Source organism: Aulostomus chinensis, chromosome 19, assembly GCF_037954235.1.
Source record: "Aulostomus chinensis isolate RoL2024-O1b breed Wild chromosome 19, RoL_Achi_v1.0, whole genome shotgun sequence".
In the NCBI taxonomy this organism is placed as follows: domain Eukaryota; kingdom Metazoa; phylum Chordata; class Actinopteri; order Syngnathiformes; family Aulostomidae; genus Aulostomus; species Aulostomus chinensis.
Window position 1 is genome coordinate 1,637,117 of NC_141338.1, and position 20,200 is coordinate 1,657,316.

The 20,200-nt window shown below is 50.1% G+C and overlaps 1 protein-coding gene across 5 annotated transcripts in view; it reads right to left on the bottom strand.

Annotated features, from left to right (window-relative positions):
• Positions 1 to 206: 206 nt before the first annotated feature.
• Positions 207 to 20,200, bottom strand: part of rasgrf2a (Ras protein-specific guanine nucleotide-releasing factor 2a) — a 28,185-nt gene continuing 8,191 nt past the window's right edge. For 2 of the 5 annotated variants that reach the window (XM_086186943.1, XM_086186946.1), the window contains exons 2-29: positions 18,897 to 19,003; positions 15,750 to 15,897; positions 15,430 to 15,519; positions 12,983 to 13,236; positions 12,831 to 12,910; positions 12,289 to 12,482; positions 12,105 to 12,214; positions 11,904 to 12,022; positions 11,252 to 11,415; positions 10,892 to 10,958; positions 10,680 to 10,816; positions 10,518 to 10,600; positions 10,144 to 10,392; positions 9,884 to 9,976; positions 9,286 to 9,794; positions 8,464 to 8,589; positions 7,971 to 8,060; positions 7,789 to 7,895; positions 7,565 to 7,677; positions 5,159 to 5,219; positions 5,013 to 5,042; positions 4,731 to 4,834; positions 4,469 to 4,553; positions 3,823 to 4,020; positions 3,669 to 3,748; positions 3,446 to 3,563; positions 2,527 to 2,595; positions 207 to 2,429 (exon numbers count right to left, since the gene is read on the bottom strand). In XM_086186943.1, the coding sequence (XP_086043069.1) occupies positions 2,334 to 2,429; positions 2,527 to 2,595; positions 3,446 to 3,563; positions 3,669 to 3,748; positions 3,823 to 4,020; positions 4,469 to 4,553; positions 4,731 to 4,834; positions 5,013 to 5,042; positions 5,159 to 5,219; positions 7,565 to 7,677; positions 7,789 to 7,895; positions 7,971 to 8,060; positions 8,464 to 8,589; positions 9,286 to 9,794; positions 9,884 to 9,976; positions 10,144 to 10,392; positions 10,518 to 10,600; positions 10,680 to 10,816; positions 10,892 to 10,958; positions 11,252 to 11,415; positions 11,904 to 12,022; positions 12,105 to 12,214; positions 12,289 to 12,482; positions 12,831 to 12,910; positions 12,983 to 13,236; positions 15,430 to 15,519; positions 15,750 to 15,897; positions 18,897 to 19,003 (3,681 nt within the window). In that variant the 3' untranslated portion in view covers positions 207 to 2,333. The remainder of the gene's footprint in view (positions 2,430 to 2,526; positions 2,596 to 3,445; positions 3,564 to 3,668; positions 3,749 to 3,822; positions 4,021 to 4,468; positions 4,554 to 4,730; positions 4,835 to 5,012; positions 5,043 to 5,158; positions 5,220 to 7,564; positions 7,678 to 7,788; positions 7,896 to 7,970; positions 8,061 to 8,463; positions 8,590 to 9,285; positions 9,795 to 9,883; positions 9,977 to 10,143; positions 10,393 to 10,517; positions 10,601 to 10,679; positions 10,817 to 10,891; positions 10,959 to 11,251; positions 11,416 to 11,903; positions 12,023 to 12,104; positions 12,215 to 12,288; positions 12,483 to 12,830; positions 12,911 to 12,982; positions 13,237 to 15,429; positions 15,520 to 15,749; positions 15,898 to 18,896; positions 19,004 to 20,200) is intronic. The other 3 variants (XM_086186945.1, XM_086186944.1, XM_086186947.1) reach the window with 3 other exon arrangements.

Sequence of the window (20,200 nt, forward strand, 5' to 3'; positions counted from 1 at the left end):
CAACCAGTTGTTTGTTTTTTTTTAATCATCTCGTATGACAATTATGTTTAAAAAAAAAAAACGGATATTTTTAAAAAAATTATTTCCAGTACAGTATTATTTCATGAAAGAGCAGGGGGGTGGGGCGAGTACGGAAAACTATCTGCATCGGTTTTCCTCCTGTGTCCCATCCGGGCCTCCGTATCCAGCCGCCTTGAGAAAAAACTGCAACGAAGCTCAGATTCCCTTTCAGTGTTTTTATTTTCAAGCCTGGAAGTTCCTGTACAGTACAGCGTGAGGTGCATGGAAAAAATACCACAACAGAACTTCAAATTATACAGCGACGTAAGACAGCAGGGTCTGGAGCTCTAAGCTGGAGATTCCTGGCATCAGGAAGTAAACCAACACGGGTGTAACCTAGCAGGGCGTCACGCTATCATCATGCTACGCGCAGTTGGAGGCTATGAACATTTTTTACAAATGAATGGTTCAAAGGTACATTTCTAGTGTACTAATACGAGGTTTCAAATATAATTAAATGACCACATGAACTAATATTAAGAATGAATCATGTAAAAGAACCAAAGAGTTCTGTAGCTGGTAAAAAAAAAACAAAAAAAACCCTTTGAGGCCAATTCTCTTTTTGAAAAAGAGCAGAAGATTTTAAATTTAGAAAGTTTTGTGTACAAAATATTAGAAAAGACGGTTTGTAGAAGCTTGTCAAGACACAGAACAACTTCAGGCTGTAAACGACTACAGAGAGTTTTTGCAGTAACATGCAAATGCAACATGAGATGAGTAGATGGAATAGTTCAGCTGTCCACACACACACACACACGCACACACACACACACACACGCACACACAGGTCTGTACTACTGAGGGAAGTTCTGGTTCTCTGTGTGGTGTTTGACTCACTGGCAGACTGGAAATATCAAGAAATCAGCTGACATTCTTGAATTCTCAGGTTTGCTGAGGTGGCGAGCGTGACAGTGCTACTTCCTGTCCACAGTCGTCTCAAACAGAGCAGGAGCTTGATAAAAGCGCACAGATAAACCTTCATACGAGAGCTGTATTATACTCAGTATTAATCTGGTTATAATAACGATTCATTAGCCTGAAGCAGAACCCTGCTACTTCGGAGAAGAACCGATTGAGATGCGATATGAGTGGGCGGAGCTTGCAAAACATCATTTATGCGTGTCAACATTTTACAGGCGATCGTAAAGTTCTCTGGCTTCATTGTTCATGTATGAGGGCAACGATGACATCACATCGCGCCTGTTCATGCTCAGCAGGGTAGCAGACACACGGGGCAGACCAGGCACAGAAGCACTGTCTATGAATGGAGTCTATATGACGACACATTGGTGTTGTGGTTGTCTCACGAGCCGCATCCCTCCACGCCGCTGAGTCAGCACAGAAGAAGAAACACGCCGGCCTTGAAGGAGAGAACCGAGCCGACCCAGAACATTCTATATTCAGTGTGGGTTGCTACTAGCTTGCCGGCTAGGAGGGAGTTGGACAACGGTAGCACACAGAGGAGAGCCTCTCATCGCCCGCTGCACGCACCTGCGTCGCTGCGGGGTTCCAGCCTCAGGTGAACCTGCTAGCAACAGGTTGTTCCCACAGCTGGGACACGAGGAGCTGCCTCGTCACACCAGAGCGGCACGGCAGCAGAGGGAAGCGTCTCGGACTGGCAGGCCACCTCTGGTAGTGGTGGCAGCAGCACAGAGGACGGTGATGAGGGTCACCGACGTCACTGGCGCAGGCGACTAGCTTTTATTCCTCCCTCAAGATTGTTGACTGCTCGCCGCCGGTGCGTCTGAGACTGGAAGCAACGGAAGCTGGCGGCAAACAGGAAGGCAGCTTCCCTGCGCTGCCACCAAGGAACCAAATAGAACGCGGCTTTCTCAGCTCCCAGGAAGCAGTTTTCCATCAGATCGACGCTCAGAGCTCAACAACCACCACTCTGCTCGCTACAAAGGTAAAATCCGTCTGTATGAAATCAAGCTACCACACAGTGAAACTCGAGGGTCATCCTGGCCGCCATCGTACAGGTGCAGTAGGTGTGAGACTACCGAGGCAGACGGTTGGTTATTTACAGGATGTTAGCAGCAGCTTCCACGTTGGGACACCAACACGGTTGCGTCTACAGTGGTAACTGCACGATCGTATGGCAAGAGTTGGTACAGTCCATTCTGTTGACTAAATACACACATCAGGTGCTCGCACAACAAGGCACATGTTCTCCTGAGTTTGCTAAGCACAACAAACCAGCGGTGCACTGTTGTCATTAATGACTCTTGAGTTTGTGCTGGTAGTGAAAGACGCGGCACGGGTCCCCAGGAGGATCATCCAGGAGGGACCCGGGGCTCGATCTTCAGCGAGAGCTCATAGAGGGTGTCTTCATCCATCACCAGCGTCTTATCCAGCAGGAACTGAGTCACCTGGAGGTGGGCGGGACAGCAGAGAGACAGACAGAACCTTCAGTGTCACATCACCCCATCTCACCCTCTGGTTGGCCAGTAGAGGAAGGCGTCAGACCTTGGGCTGGTGCTCGATCCTGTACGGGGCCTGCTGGAACTGACGGATCTCTCGGATAATGTGAGAAATCTGGCGGGAAGAGATGTTTAATCTTTAACAAATAACAAACGTGATAAAACACGATCATTTTTGGACCCTCTTCGATTACTCAGCACATTTTACATCCTCAAATTTTGATCATTTTGTCCGTGTTAAGGATTATGGTGTAAAATTAGCTTTTAGAAATTAACCTCAGCTCCTCTGAGAAGGCAGCGATCCACGTGAGGTAGACCTGAAGCTCCATTGCCTGATCCTGCATGGTACTTTTGCTGAGGCTCATGTGGGCTTTTTCCCCCTGAAAATGTGTAATTTTTACTTTTATCCACCAGGTGGTGCCAGAGAGAGAGTCTGTGGAGTAACACTGACCTTAGCAGGACCACAAGACCTCTTGGGGACCAACGAGGGTCTTAATGCGGTGTGTGCGTGTGTGTGTGTGTGTGTGTAATAAAAGGTTACATTTCTCAAAATGACTTGATATTTAATATTCATGATCAGGACTGGTGTTATGAAAATGTACAATATTGGTAACTATATGATGAATGCATTGTATTTTTATTGCTTGGTTGGGAAACAAACTGTATTGTGTGCTAAGAAATAGATAAATTATGAAAAATCATCAAAATTTTTCTTGTTTGAATCTGATTTTTTTTCTCTCATTTTTTGGAGCATCACAATCCTGTGGAAAGACTCGTTTATGAGTACAATTCTATAAATTTGGAACATCGTGCGCAACCACAAGATTAAATCATTTAATCCAAATCCAAGTTAGCTGATGGCTAAACAGGAAGTGACCCGCCGGGTCGACAACCCACAACGACGGTACCAGGAAGTCTGCCTCTACGTGGGCTGGTAGTGAGTCATATGACTGATGGGCGTTTACCATCCTCATCTTGGAGAAGTTGACCAGACCCTCCTCGGTGAAGTTGGGCGTCCCCTCTTCGATGAAGGCCAGGTCAGTGAGGTACATGCCCAGGTACGGCACACATGGAGGGTTACAGCTACACACACACACACACACACACACACACACACACACACACACACACGCACGTTAGACAAACTGTCGTAGCCCATTTGCTGCTCTCTGAATTATCAGAATGTACTTTTTCAGCGTCTCTCGGAGGTTCTTGAACCTTCCCTCAGACGACACCGTCTTCTGCAGTCTGTCCATCAGAGCCTTCGTCTAGAAAACACGCGAGAGAAATCATAGCGGGCTGAGCGGCGAGGAGATCTCAGCTCCGATAAAGTGATTCCCACCTGCTTGCAGACTTTGGCCCAGGTCTTCTTCAGCCTGTAGATGGCGCTGCGGTTGAGAGCAGAGGTGATCTCCAGCACGCCGTTGTAGTTGTTGAGGCAGCGACAGATATCGGCCACCGCCAGCCATTTCTCGATGGAGCCGGCGCGGGAGCCCACGTCAGTGTGGGTCATAATCTGAGACGCCACCAGGTTACTCATCTGACGAGAAACGCAAATTTGTCAGCGCCACCAAGCTCAAACTACATTTAACGACACAGGCAGCGACACAGTTATGGCAATGACAGCGTGCATGTGCTTCAAATCGAACTGTGCTAGCGATTAGCATTAGCAACAGGTGCTAACAATTAGCATTACAACACTGCTGCCGTACCGGATTCATGCACGTTTGTACTTGCCCAAGTGTTAGCGATTAGTATTTTGCTGACGTGGCGTATTAACAGTCCCTGTATCACCAACCAGCTTCATGTTTGTACTTCTAAAGTTTTACTTACAAAATTTCCAGTGTTTTTTTCGTATTTAAAGAGCATAAATTCTTGTTAGTGTATAGCAGTCAGCCAGTTGACCTACAACTGCTTTGTCAGGGTGGTGATGCCGTAAGCAGCTGTCAAAGATGTGGCTATGTGTCCGATGGCGGCGAGTGTCTTACGTCATTAAAGTGTTGGCTGGTCTTCATGATGTAGGGCGTCCGCTCCATCTTGTCGAGCTTCATCCAGCCCTGACCCAGGAACTCCCTGCAGGAAGCGACCACTCAGAGTGACTCCGTCAGCCATTTTTTTCGATTCTTCTCAGGTGGTCCTCCATAGATCCACAGTAGCATTTTTATTGATGGTCATTATTTAAAGGTGTGTGTGTGTGTGTGTGTGAGTGTGTGTGTGTGTGAGTGTGTGTGTGTGTGTGAGCCAACTCACTCGTAGGGAATACTCCTGAACACGATGTGGTCCAGCAGTGTGATCTGCTCTGCCAGCTCCATGGCCGACAGAGACTCAAAGCACTCGGCCTTGGGACTCTCTGCCTAGAAACACACACACAAACTGTTTGTGTGTGCATGACGCAGCTTCACAATATAGAAACACACTTGGTGCACAAACACTGAGGTGACTAGTACAGGTCCAGCTACGACAGGGGGACGAGGGTCATCACACACAGGGAACTACGGCTTCATGGAGGTGCAGGAGGAACATGATTCTTACCACGATGAAGTGCAGCAGGGGGCAGCTCTTCTGTTCCGTGGTCAGGAGATAAATTATTTTAACAATCGCTTCAAAGGTTCACTCTCCACAATACAAGCACACACACACACACACACGCAGTTGTAATACGAGGTAGAAGTACACACCATTTGTAGAATGTCCTCAATCTTGAGTTGAGCATCGTCCTGCTCGTCTTGAGAGAGAGCGCTGAAGAGATAAAGAGATGAACACATGAACGTGCCAATCAGGAGGAGACCTCTAATTACCTGACCTGGACGGAGAGATGGAGGGATGATGGGTAGATGGAGGGATGGAGAGATGGAGGGTAGATGGAGGGATGGAGAGATGGAGGGTAGATGGAGGGATGGAGAGATGGAGGGTAGATGGAGGGATGGAGAGATGGAGGGTAGATGGATGGAGAGTAGATGGAGAAATGGAGGGTAGATGGATGGATGGAGAGATGGAGGGTAGATGGAGGGATGGAGAGATGGAGGGTAGATGGAGGGTAGATGGAGAAATGGAGGGTAGATGGATGGATGGAGAGATGGAGGGTAGATGGAGGGATGGAGGGTAGATGGAGGGATGGAGGGTAGATGGATGGATGGAGAGATGGAGGGTAGATGGATGGATGGAGAGATGGAGGGTAGATGGAGGGATGAGGGTAGATGAGGGATGGAGAGATGGAGGGTAGATGGAGAAATGGAGGGTAGATGGATGGATGGAGAGATGGAGGGTAGATGGATGGATGGAGAGATGGAGGGTAGATGGAGGGATGGAGAGATGGAGGGTAGATGGATGGATGGAGAGATGGAGGGTAGATGGAGGGATGGAGGGATGGAGAGATGGAGGGTAGATGGAGAAATGGAGGGTAGATGGAGGGATGGAGAGATGGAGGGTAGATGGAGAGATGGAGGGTAGATGGAGGGATGGAGGGTAGATGGAGGGATGGAGGGATGGAGGGTAGATGGAGAGATGGAGGGTAGATGGAGAGATGGAGGGTAGATGGAGGGATGGAGGGATGGAGGGTAGATGGAGAGATGGAGGGATGGAGAGATGGAGGGTAGATGGATGGATGGAGAGATGGAGGGATGGAGGGTAGATGGAGGGATGGAGGGATGGAGAGATGGAGGGTAGATGGAGAAATGGAGGGTAGATGGAGGGATGGAGAGATGGAGGGTAGATGGAGGGATGGAGGGTAGATGGAGGGATGGAGGGTAGATGGAGGGATGGAGGGATGGAGGGTAGATGGAGAGATGGAGGGTAGATGGAGAGATGGAGGGTAGATGGAGGGATGGAGGGATGGAGGGTAGATGGAGAGATGGAGGGTAGATGGAGGGATGGAGAAATGGAGGGTAGATGGAGAGATGGAGGGTAGATGGATGGATGGAGAGATGGAGGGTAGATGGAGGGATGGAGAGATGGAGGGTAGATGGATGGATGGAGGGTAGATGGAGGGATGGAGGGTAGATGGATGGATGGAGAGATGGAAGGTAGATGGATGGATGGAGAGATGGAGGGTAGATGGAGGGATGGAGGGTAGATGAGGGATGGAGAGATGGAGGGTAGATGGAGAAATGGAGGGTAGATGGATGGATGGAGAGATGGAGGGTAGATGGATGGATGGAGAGATGGAGGGTAGATGGAGGGATGGAGAGATGGAGGGTAGATGGATGGATGGAGAGATGGAGGGATGGAGGGTAGATGGAGGGATGGAGGGATGGAGAGATGGAGGGTAGATGGAGAAATGGAGGGTAGATGGAGGGATGGAGAGATGGAGGGTAGATGGAGAGATGGAGGGTAGATGGAGGGATGGAGGGTAGATGGAGGGATGGAGGGATGGAGGGTAGATGGAGAGATGGAGGGTAGATGGAGAGATGGAGGGTAGATGGAGGGATGGAGGGATGGAGGGTAGATGGAGAGATGGAGGGTAGATGGAGGGATGGAGAGATGGAGGGTAGATGGATGGATGGAGAGATGGAGGGATGGAGGGTAGATGGAGGGATGGAGGGATGGAGAGATGGAGGGTAGATGGAGAAATGGAGGGTAGATGGAGGGATGGAGAGATGGAGGGTAGATGGAGAGATGGAGGGTAGATGGAGGGATGGAGGGTAGATGGAGGGATGGAGGGTAGATGGAGAGATGGAGGGTAGATGGAGAGATGGAGGGTAGATGGAGGGATGGAGGGATGGAGGGTAGATGGAGAGATGGAGGGTAGATGGAGGGATGGAGAAATGGAGGGTAGATGGAGAGATGGAGGGTAGATGGAGGGATGGAGGGTAGATGGAGGGATGGAGGGTAGATGGAGGGATGGAGGGATGGAGGGTAGATGGAGAGATGGAGGGTAGATGGAGAGATGGAGGGTAGATGGAGAGATGGAGGGTAGATGGAGGGATGGAGAAATGGAGGGTAGATGGAGAGATGGAGGGATGGAGGGTAGATGGAGGGATGGAGAAATGGAGGGTAGATGGAGAGATGGAGAGATGGAGGGTAGATGGAGGGATGGAGGGATGGAGGGTAGATGGAGAGATGGAGGGATGGAGGGTGTTTGGTACCTGAGGATGTTGGTGGTTGCTTTCCTCTCCTGGGGCAGCAGGTCCGGGTCTCTCAGCACCTCCTCCAGGAGACCCATCACTCCCATCTTCAGCTCTCCGTTCATGTCGAAGTCCTGGAGGAGGAAGAGGTTCAGCTGCAGTCTCATGTCTGCGGTTCTCCTGCAGTTCTGGCGCTGTGGCCTCTAAACGTGGTGCACTACTGGAATACTGGAGCATCCACTCACCTGCGAGTGCTTGGAGACCCAGTGACGCAGCACATTCAGGACTCTGTTGGTCGCAGCTCTGCGGATGATGAACTCCTTGTCACAGGATTTCTCCGCATTACTGAAACCTGTGAAATCAAACGCAGTTAACTGGGTCCCGCTGTGATGAGTGGTGTTTCAACAGACCTTCGTGCCGTGCTCACCTTGTGAGCTGGTGTGCCCAGCAGCGGCGGTGGCGATGGCAAATGCTGATGCCGGCGACATCGTGCAGCGAGAGTTTTCCCCCGATGTCACTACGAGGAGGCAGAGGCGAGATGAAGAGCATGAACACACACGGAGGAGGAGGCGAGCGACCTTCTGCTTCTATTCCGTTTCAAACGAAGGAACTGGACTTTTATGCATTTCCATGTAACTGGTACGTTACTGAAAATGCTACACCCAGACAACCAGAGCCTCCGTCCTCCTCCCCTGCCTGACTAAAGTGCTTCTAAGTGGGCTTGGCGCAGCACCACAGGCCCCCTGGAGAACCACAACATCCATCCCTCTGCTGCATCTTCTGGTTTCTGGAGCTTCTTCGCTTGTTTTTGAACACAGGCTAACAGTATTTTTACACAGGGGTACAACAGCGCTATCTACTGCAGTGACATTGATGTGTTTTGTGTGTGTGTGTGTGTGTGTGTGTGTGTGCACGTGTACCTCCAGGCTGTCTGTAACGAAGGTGCCTTGGCGTCGACGGCGAACGGCAGGGAGACAGGTCGCCAGGCTCACTGCTGGCTGGAGCTTCAGGAATAAACTTGTCCAGAGACACTGACTCCAGAACAGCTGTGGGGGGGAAACATCACCGTGATGGAGCGAGACAACCTGACACCATCGGTTCTGTAAACAATCACACTCAGACGCCAGGATTTGTGCCGGGTCTGAAACTAACTTTTTAGCTCACTAACCAAACATTCGATCAGCTCGTCACCACAGGTTTGTTACTTTACGGTTGAAGTTGAAATTTTAAGGGTTTGCTGATCGGAGACTCTGATCTGGAGCAGAGACTGAAGCCGTGAGTTTCTGTAAATACATAAACCTGATGAATGTGCTCCGTGTGTCCCTGCAGGTGGTTGCCGGTCTTCTGTCCTGTCCCGTGTCTCCGAGTCTCTCAGGCTGCCGGGTCACAACTCTGTTTATGTCTTTGTTTTCTTTCTCTCGGTTTGGTCTCAGTTTGTTGCCAGAGATTTTCCGAGCGAGCGCTCTGCTGCAGTTTTCATCGTGAACAAGCGCCGTGGCCAGATGGTGATCTAAGTGTACAATTATTCCTCTGCTGGGTGACCCATTTACATCCCTCCTTCCTCGGCCTATCGGAACTGGCAGCCCACCGTGGCTGATGTGTCAGATACGTCCAGGCGGGAGTCACTGGGAGGGTTTATGATAGACACCACTAATGGTCGGAGCATGAGCTGACCCCCGTGTGCTGATGGCCACATTAGAAAAAAATGTGTGTGTGTGTGTGTGTGTGGTGTAGCTTCGTACCCCTGCGGATGCTGCGCCGCAGCTTCCCACAGAAGGCGTCCAAGCGAGGCAGCTCCCCGCTGATGTCCTCCCCTGCAGCTGGGCTGAGCTCTGGGGAACTGGGCCCACGACTCAGGTCCAGAGGGGCCTTGGTAGAGATAGGGGGTGGAGAGGAGACCCCTGAGGCCTGAGGGAGGCTGGGGGAGCGCGTGGCAGTGGGCGGAGGGGAGGAGAAGCCAGAAGGGGGCCTGGTTGAGCCGGGCGGTGGAGAGGAGATGGAGGGACTGTGACTGGAGGTGGGGGAGTTGGCGGCAGACGAGGAGGGGGTGGTGGACAGGTCCAACGCTCCAGCTTTGAAACTGATGGGGGAGCTGAGGGAGAGCTTGCGGCAGTGGACGGGGGAGGAGGTGCGAGAGGGGATGGAGAGGGGGGGCGGAGAAGAAAACTTGCGGCACAGCCTGGGTGACTTGTTGTTCAGGGGGTCCGTTCCCCAGGAGCCCTGGTTGGTGGCGAAGAAGAGCTCCAGAGACCTGGGAGAGAGGAGAGGGGTTGGTGCTCTGACAGACAGACATGGTGCACATGAATCAGCTGTCCGGGGGGAGGGGGGGGGGGGGGTTACTTGGACTGGTCCAGTGCCAGCTGGGTGATCTTCAGACTGTAGTCGGGACAGAGGGACATGATGGACAGACGATCACACGAGTGTTGCTCTATCCTGGGACAGTGACAGCCAGGAGATGAAGACAGGATGAGAACAATGAAGAACAGATGAAGGTGAATGACAGATGAACAGAACGACAGGAGGTGTGACGAACGGGTCGAGCCGCAAGTTCAGACGAGTCAAATGAGAGGGAGAAAGAGTGAGGATGGACCAACGCGTACCTGACTGGGATGGAGGTGAAGGGCTTCTTGTAGATGTCCGCCAGCTTGTCGATGACCACGGCGGCGGTGGTGAAGATCCTGTACGTGTGCAGGAAGGTGTTGAGGAAATCTATGGAGAGGAAGCGCAGATCCGTGAGCCGCTCCAGCAGCCGCTCCACGCTGGCGTAGCGGATCTGCGGCACCTTGCAGGAGTTGAGCGTCTTGCTGAAGCAAATGTCGACGTCGTCTTTATGTAGTCGAGCGTCAGACCTGAAAAGTAAATAAAAACACGGCGTTTGCCTTCCCTCCGTGTACGTTTAACATGTTTCAGTCAGACCAACACAATAAAACCATCTCATCACGTAAACGTAACCCGCCGGAGCCGGACTTCTTACTTGATCATGTGTGGTACTGAGACTTTTGAGCTCTCCTCAAACACGCTGGTCATCAGGCCGTTACAGCGGATGTTATCGATGCACTGAAACAGAGAGCAGAGAGACAAGCGATGACACGTTCCCGTCACCACGCTGTCCTGCGCTCCTGCTACACATCCTTACCTGGCTGATATCGCTGGTCCACGCCGCCTTCTCCTGACGGGACGGAGCCAACAGCACCACGGAAAAGGACTGACCGTCAGGAGGCTCCACCACTATTTTAAACTCCAGATGGTTGAAGCCTTGACCTGCTGCGTTGTCTTGAGGGACAAATACAGAGAAGAGAAGTCAGACGGGACCCAGAACCGGACCTGGGTGGTTCTACAGGTACTCACAGTCCTCATCGTTGGCGTCGAGTTCTTCAATCAGCGTGCACTCGATCAGAGACAACGCTCCTCCTTGCTGCCGGGCGGAGAAGGAAAAGGAGGTTTTACTTTTTTAAGGGAGTCAAGCCAAAAGAGAAGGTCCACCATCTTGGACCACTACTTCCTGTTTCCCCTCTGCGCCAAGTCAACTTGCAGCACTCAACCTTCTCAAGGTCATAGGTCAGGAGGTCTGTTCTCTGTTTGCGTTGACTTGTGGTCTCCAACGCGGCCGTCAGTAACATTTCAAAACTGGCCTTTAAACCAGTGAATGACAACACAACCTGCAGGTGAAAATGACTACAAACGGGGTTGGTATCCATGGATACGGACCTTGAGCAAGTGCAGCTTTCCTCCAGATGTTCGCGTACAGATGAGGAAGTGTTTGGTAAACAGGAAGCACTGCCTCTCTCCTTCTTTCCGGAGCGAGAGGGAGCCCAGGCGGACCTTACTGAGCACGCCCCGCTCACTGCTGGACGGCAGCTGGATGAGAGACCCTGCCGATGGAGAGACACGAGGGGGAGAGAGTCTTCCAACACGCTTATATTCAGAGGAGGTTTCCCATCGTGTGCCCCGCCTCCACTGGGTGGCGGTGCAGTGGCCAGCAGAAGAAACTGGTTGGTATCAGGTCAACATCTGATTCATTCAACTCAGTCACAAACTGACCTCTAATCTCAGGAGTATAGAACACGGCAGACAATTTCAAACAACACCTGGCAGGTGATTGGATGAACCAGCTGTCCATCATGAGCTCCCTGGCAAACGCATGGTTTCCAGTGAGAGAAATCTTCAGTGGCGTTCTCTTCTCTTAAAGAAATACGCTCTGCTTCTGATGTAGCTGATGCTGTAGTAGCATCTACGCTAACCTGTCTCTAATGAACGTTAGCTCTTACACGTGTCATTAAGGACCTTCTTGATGGTCATCTGCAATCTGACCCCATGATGAAATCAAAATAAAAGGGTTTGATGTTTCACGGACGCTCACCCTGTCGGACGAACGTCTGGCTGGTGTCCAGCAGGATGTCGCAGCCCTCCACGATCATCCTCTCGATGGCCAGGTTCTTCCTGATGTTCTCGGTGTCGCTCACCTCGTCGTGCATCATCCTGGCAAAACAACCAGCCAACGCTCAAACCACCGATCGAACTCTAAACCATCATGGCGGAACCAAAAATTGCCTCCTCTTACTTGGACAGCTCTTCCAGTTTGGACTTGGCGAATTCCAGGCTCTTGCGCTCCACGTGTTCGTGAGGAGTGTGTGCCAGCAGCTCGTGGAGGGTGATGATGTAGCGTGGAATCTGACATAAAACACAGACTGTTTCAGCACTGGTTAGTTTACGCAGCCTAAAGTGTGTAGGAGTGTGTGCTCTACCTGGAACATAGGATAGGTGAGGAACGTCTCCAACATGCGGCCCTCGCAGGCAGCGTTGGACTCGTACTGTTTCAGCAGCTTGTCGAAGTCTCGGTTCTGCTTGCAGTTGGCCAGAACCTGCAGGCTGTACTGGTGGTTACGCACAAACTCCTGGTAGATGTTCAGCATCGGCAGCAGGATGTCAAACAGGTCCGCTGGGTGAAAGATGACAACAAACACGCAAACCTTGAAATATAAAGGTAGGATAGAGACAAAGACTCGTGTCCAACACCTGACTGGGACTTGAGCTGCGGGACTGGTGAACCGTCTTTATTTGGCACATTAGCATGAAGGAACTATCCGACCAGAGCCAACTCCCTGGAGTCAGACACATCCTCACTCGTTGATATAAATATTTCACGCAAAGGACCAACAGTTTAACGGCAGACTGCAACGTGTGTGACATCACAATAAAGGTCACAGGAGAGAGAAAAGACTGCGGGACTTTAGACTTGACTTGAAAATAGATGGACACCTGAAGACTGTGGTGCTGCAGAACTCACCCAGAACCAGCGTGGGCCAGTTGGCGATGCGAGCCTTCAGTCCTTGGTGGAAGATCTCGTGCAGAAACATGATGGTCTCACTAGAAAAGTGAAATCACGGGCTGAGTTGCTGTGACTGTAGCCATCTACTGAGAACTAAAACCAGCTGGTACCTGTTGAGGAAAATGCTGCTGACGTCGTCGTGGCTGATGGGAGGCTTCTTGGAGCTGGCCGCCATGCGCAGGGGCCGCAGGAAGCAGTTCACCAGGATGGACAGCTGGTGGACGTACTCCGTCTCAGCTTCCACCATGTTGAAGACAATCTGGTTCCTCTTCCGCATGCTCTCAGCGTGAGGGGAGCAGATGTAGTCCTGGACAATAATCTTCCACTTCCGCCGACAGAGCCAGCCACGCATGAAGCTCTGTACCTGCACAGCCACAGCACAGCAGGTGCCTCACATTTATCAGTTTCTTAAAACAACACATCAGCTTTTTCAGAAAGTCTCTAATTTTCCATCGCCGTCAGACAAGAAGACAGAGCCCCTCCTCTAGAGAGCTGAGACCCAGGCTAGTTAGCTTAGCACAATGGCTGGTAGTGGGTTGGAAGTGTTAGCATCAGCTAGCTCAGGTCCAGGCTAGTTAGCTTAGCACAATGGCTGGTAGTGGGTGGGAAGTGTTAGCATCTGCTAGCTCAGGTCCAGGCTAGTTAGCTTAGCACAATGGCTGGTAGTGGGTGGAAGTGTTAGCATCAGCTAGCTCAAGTCCAGGCTAGTTAGCTTAGTACAATGACTGGTAGTGGGTGGGAAGTGTTAGCATCCGCTAGCTCAGGTCCAGGCTAGTTAGCTTAGCACAATGGCTTGTAGTGGGTGGAAGTGTTAGCATCAGCTAGCTCAAGTCCAGGCTAGTTAGCTTAGTACAATGACTGGTAGTGGGTGGGAAGTGTTAGCATCTGCTAGCTCAGGTCCAGGATGCTGGTGTGTCCAGCAGGAACCCTCCTCCTCCTCATGATCAGAAGCAGCAGTCGCTCTTCTAGTCCTCAACAAACATTTGGTTCTGTTGACCCAAGTTCCAGTGGAGCTTTGGAGGTGCTGCGTCAAATCACTGCGCCCAGTCAGGAAAGTAGTTCCGGCTACCATCCACCCATCCATCTTCTCCCTCTTCTCCTGTTCAGGGTGGTGGGGGTGGAGCCTATCCCAGCAGCCTTCCCCCTGGACAGGTCACCAGTCCATGGCAGGGTCAACACATAGAGACAGACAACCATTGGCTCTCCCAGCCACGCCTACGGTCAATTTAGAGTCTGGATTAACCTGGTCCCTCTTGATGTCTTTGGACTGTGGAGGAAGCTGGAGTACCAGAGAGAACCCAGCAGGAACAGGGAGAACATGATTGAAGCAAAGTAAAATCTGGTCAACTGGACGTAAGTTTATCTTGAAGACGTTTCCCCTCTCATCCGAGAGGCTTCTTCAGTTCTAGTGAAGAGTGTGGAAGCTCCAGCTTATAAACCTATGTGGGAGTGGTCAGTGCTATTGTGGTGGAAACGACCCTCCCGAGACTCACCTGGCCTCCCCAAACGACAGTCGTTGTGCGGTGTCAGGGAGTTTCAGGGGTGGTCGTTAGGGAGTTTCACCGACCACTCAGATGCTAATGGGCTGTGCTGGCAGCAGCCGTTCCACATGGGTCTTTCAGCTGAACTCTTTGGGGAAGCTTTGAAAGGACTTGGTTGTAAATAGGTGAAAGGAAATGTCGCAGTCCACCTCCTCTGTTCAAAGATGGTTTCTCTATCCTGACGTGGATGGCTTCTTTAACTCCTCTTTCAAACCATCTGTCCTCTCTGTCCAGGATTTGGACATGGTCGTCCTGGAAGGAGTGGCTTTCCTCCTTGAGGTGGAGGAAAACCGCTGAGTCCTGTCCTCCAGAGTTGGCTCTTCTATGTTGGGCCATGCGCTTGAGGGGCTGTTTGGTTTCCCCTATGTAGAGATCCGTGCAGGCCTCACTGCATCTGACAGCGTATACCAGATTGCTTTTCTGGCTGTGAGGGGTGGGATCTTTGGGGTGAACCAGTCTTTGTCTCAGACTCCCTAACGACCACCCCTGAAACTCCCTGACACCGCACAACGACTGTCGTTTGGGGAGGCCAGGTGAGTCTCGGGAGGGTCGTTTCCACCACGATAGCACTGACCACTCCCACATAGGTTTATAAGCTGGAGTTTCCACACTCTTCACTAGAACTGAAGAAGCCTCTCGGATGAGAGGTGAAACGCCTTCAAGATAAACTTACGTCCAGTTGACCAGATTTTACTTCGCTTCGATCTACGATGACCTGGATGAATGAGAACCTACACAGACATGGAGAACATGGAGACTCACCCAGAAAGACCTGGTGCCTGAGAGTTCTGGCTATGTGACTGAATGTTACACATGTCCTTTGTCACATCAATGCAGGGAGTTACTGTTCTTCTTCTGCACTTCCCACCTACTTCCGTTCACTGTGCTAAGCTAACTAGCGCTGGTTAGTGCAGCTCAGGGGAGAGAGGGGCTTCTGGTTTACTGTCTCTCTAATCGCATGATTATCAAAAAGTGGTCAAGATCCTTTTATGTGTTCTTTTGTGACACCAGCAAACCTTTTTAATCTTTTTAATATCCGGATCCTCCTCCTCTTGGTTGTTCTGGTAAGGCCGCATCCTCTCCTTGGTTTTGTTGAGCACCACAATCTGGAGCAAAAACACTCACCATGTAAAACATTCATGAAAGCCTTCAGAGATTCAAAACAGCAAAGATCTTGTTTCATGATGAGAAGGGAGTGGCTTCCCTGCTGAGTCTTAATTTGAGACAACCACGCTCTCCGAGCCGCTTCACCATCATGACTGATGCTTCTGCGTGCTTTGATCGGCGAGCCTTTATGTACGCATGCACGCGCAGATGTGGATGCGCTCATGCGTACCTCAGCTTTGAGCCTCTCAATCTCAGTGTCCTGGTCCTCCAGCTGAGTGCGAAGCTGATTGGCTGCGATCTTCTCCGTCTCCATGATCTGGACCAGGTGGATGTATTTCTGCATCAGGATCTCACGCTCGATGACGATGTCAGAGTAACTGATGACACGAACACGAACACACACACACGAACACACACACACACACACACGAACACACACACACACACAGAGCGTTTGAGGAGGGTGAAGCACTCAAGATGTTTATCTGACGCTTCATGGCGATCACAAACAGAACTGAAAATACGATTGCAGGAGACACAAAACTGCTGGCAGCTAATCTGACAGTCACATCGAGACTCGAGGAGGCGCTTGGAGTCAAAACACCAAAATGTGTCTGTTTAAATGTTTCTACTGAAACGCAGCAGCACGTTCCTTCTACGTTTCATCTTTTTCAAAAGCTAAAATTACACCTTTTACCGTAGCGAGACGGTAGCCTCAGATTTAAGAGATGACCCAACCTTAGTATCAAAACGAGGACGTTTCATCTCATTTAAATGTGATGTTAACTCATCACTACTTCATCTCTGCCCTAAAACAGAAGCAGACCTCACAGGAAGTTGTTCTTCAGCAAAGCTCAAATGTGGGCGTGTCCGGTGTCAGTAGGCGGTTAAACAAAAGTTCTCCGGGTCAGCATCTCTGATGACATCACATCCCTACAGGCTAAGAGGACACACGCTTGGTGCACTGATGACATACAGGAGGAGTGTCTTTACTTTTCAACACAGTGGTATCACATCACTTCTCTGCACTGGCTGGCAAGTTCAGGACCAGGACTGGAAAAAAAAAGATTCTCTAGAACATCTGATGTGTGGTGACACGAATTCCCTCAATTTTGGTTCAAGTCATGGAAAAAATGAAAATAAATGATTCATGGTTCAACAACACTGCTCCACTGTCGCTCCCATCGATGAACAGAAGGTCATCGGGCTTCAAAAAGTTAAGACGCGATGCTGCGTCATCTTTGAGACGCCACCTGAGGCTAATCGGACGGGTATTTCTCAGTGTTTTCTCACAGCTAACTGAGAAAAACTCAGGCAGATTAATTGATTGAAGCAGTCGAGAGTTGCAGTCCCAGACCTGACTGGCATGTCGACATTCAAGGGTAAACGAAAGGTTAGTGAATGTGAAGATAAAAATAGGAAGGCCGCCGCAGAAGGGCGGCGAGGAGAGACAGAGGCAGAGAGGCGAGATCGAGCCAGTGATGTAACCGGCGTTGCAATACAGCACCAGTGTGACCTAAATGTGAACCGCTGCGAGCAGAACACGTCCACACACACACACACACACACACACACACACACACACACACACACACACACACACACACACACACACACACACACACGGGGGTGTTCCATCACTTCAGAGGACATCACACTGCCTTGCACTCATTTCCTGGAGACAGACCTCAACATTATTGGCCTTCACCCTGAGACGTGATGATTCATGTCAGGGAGACTTGATCTTCTAACCCTGAGAGTGAGGCGAGCTCCTACCATGAACAGATGAAGTCCCCACAACATGAGGAATGCCTGCCACGTGCGCACACACACGCACACACACTGAGATGTTGAAATATATGGAACAACACGAGGTGCGTCAGCACAAACAGCAAGTTATTTAACATCAAATGACTCAATACTAGTTTGTTTCTGTTAGTGAGCGATTTGTTGTAAAACTGTAACCTGTTTGTGTGCATGAGTGTGTGTGTGTGTGTGTGTTATTTTGCTTATAACAAGGAGAATTGTGAATATAGTCAAAGCTAAGAAGATGGAATGGATATGATTTAAATGTTTAGCAGCCGTAGCTGGAGGTGAGCTGGAAATGAAGGTTACTGAATGTGTCAAGAGTTAGCCTCTGCTACAAGCAAACTGGGGCTAGTACTAGCTACAGCTTCGGGTTAAATGGAGCTAATGCTAGCTACAGCTTCGGGTTAAATGGAGCTAATGCTAGCTACAGCTTCGGGTTAAATGGAGCTAATGCTAGCTACAGCTTCGGGTTAAATGGAGCTAATGCTAGCTACAGCTTCGGGTTAAATGGAGCTAATGCTAGCTACAGCTTCGGGTTAAATGGAGCTAATGCTAGCTACAGCTTCGGGTTAAATGGAGCTAATGCTAGCTACAGCTTCGGGTTAAATGGAGCTAATGCTAGCTACAGCTTCGGGTTAAATGGAGCTAATGCTAGCTACAGCTTCGGGTTAAATGGAGCTAATGCTAGCTACAGCTTCAGGTTAAATGGAGCTAATGCTAGCTACAGCTTCGGGTTAAATGGAGCTAAAGCTAGCTACAGCTTCAGGTTAAATGGAGCTAATGCTAGCTACAGCTTCAGGTTAAATGGAGCTAATGCTAGCTACAGCTTCAGGTTCGATGGAGCTAATGCTAGCTACAGCTTCAGGTTAAATGGAGCTAATGCTAGCTACAGCTTCAGGTTAAATGGAGCTAATGCTAGCTACAGCTTCAGGTTAAATAGGGTTAATGTTAGCTGCTGCTACAAGCTGAGGTACACATCCTCCGGGTTGTTACGCTTCCCCATCAGTTCGCTCTCACTGGTTTTCTGCTCAATATTCCATCGCTGTTCCTTTAACACCATCAGATTCAGTCGCTTTGTTTCGGCTGAATCTTGTTGAATCGGCTTCAGGTTGATTTGTGGTCTGATTCACTCCTCCCAACGATGGCGGCGGGGTGCCTCCGATCTTGAATTGTAAATACGATATTTTTGTTTGAGTTGTGTTCTGATCAGCTTCGAATCAGGAGTCCACCTGCGATTGTTGGGAGGTGAGCCAGACACCAAATTGTCCCCATTATCCTCCCGCGTGGGTCAAGCTTACTCCAGTGCAGGATTTTCAAACTGTAGGAGGAATATTGCATCATTGGGGGACTTTGACCCTAACACCTTCACGTATGTCCAGGTAAAACCATTAAAACTAGGAGTTCGACTCCTCAGGTGTGTCATCTCTTCATCTGGTGGTGCTCCTGACAGTGTTGAAGCCTCTGCGATGCTTCGGTTAGTAACCGTGTGTACAAAATCCTGCATACTACCTGAATACATCAAACGACCCAAAGGAAACATGAAAAGCAGTGAGCTGTAGTTGCTCACCTGGCCTGCTGGATGCACTCCACCCACTCGTTACAGTCAGTCTCTTCCTCCGTCCGCAGCTCCAGAGGTTTCTGTCCATCGTGGCCAAAAATCACCAGGAAGTAGTGCTGCAGTCGAGAGAGACGACACGGTTCTATCACAACACTGCAACCAAACATGTCAACCTGAAGTTATCCTGATGGACGAGGCTTAGAAACCGAGGTAAAACAGCCCAGCGAGACACAAACTTGTTGATGATGTCACTTGCTGGGGATTGATGGATTAACAAGGTCATGCTGTCCACGACTGCTGCGATGACTCGGGGTTACAATGGCAATGACCACACGGTCTCTATGACACTGTGTCCTGCCACGCTGTCAAAACACATCAGCAGCTACAGGCCACCACGGCACCCCACGTTAGGTCCTCGGCAGCAACGCCGCCCCCACACCAGCGATCTCATGAAGTCACTTACACGAGCGTCTCTGAGGCTGAGGAACCACCCTCACCTTCTTCACCTGCACATAAATAAATACGCTCAGTATTTCAAGAGGACAACTGGACGGACGGGGATGAAAAATAAATGCATTCAACAAATTACTCACTGATTGAAACTGAACTCTTTTTGCTCATGAAGTCGTTGTTGTTATTATTCTTCATTTCATTTCATAGCGTCACAGCGACAAGAGGGGATGGAGCAGCTTTAGCCTTCGTCTCCAACTGAAGTTCCCAGCTCGTTGCCAGGAGACGCCCTGAACTACACGCAATCAATTGATAGCCTTGAATTTAAAAAAAAAAAAAGCCACAAAAAGCACCCAGATAATCTGCCATCGTTTACTTTTGCATTCTAGATCTTAAAAAAAGTTTTAGGTCAGAAGTGACGTTGCATCTCTGACTTGCTTTCCGGTGAAACTATAATCTGGCTGCCGTACTGAAAATAGCAGAGAGGAAATTAGGATTTATGTCTCCTGGACACAGAGCAAGTTTGAGACATGAACTTTTTATGTAATGTTTGATATTTGAACAGGAGCTGAAGGTGCCGTCCACACAAACTATCACTGGAGCCTGGAGTGAAGCTGCTGCAGGTGGATACGTGGCAACATGCTCTCTCTCTCACTCACTCACACACACACTCACTCACTCTCACACACACACTCACACACACACTCTCACACACACACTCACTCACACACACTCACACACACACTCACTCACTCACTCTCACACACACACTCACTCACTCACACACACACACACACGAACACACACACTCACACACACACTCACTCACTCTCACACACACACACACTCACTCACTCTCACAC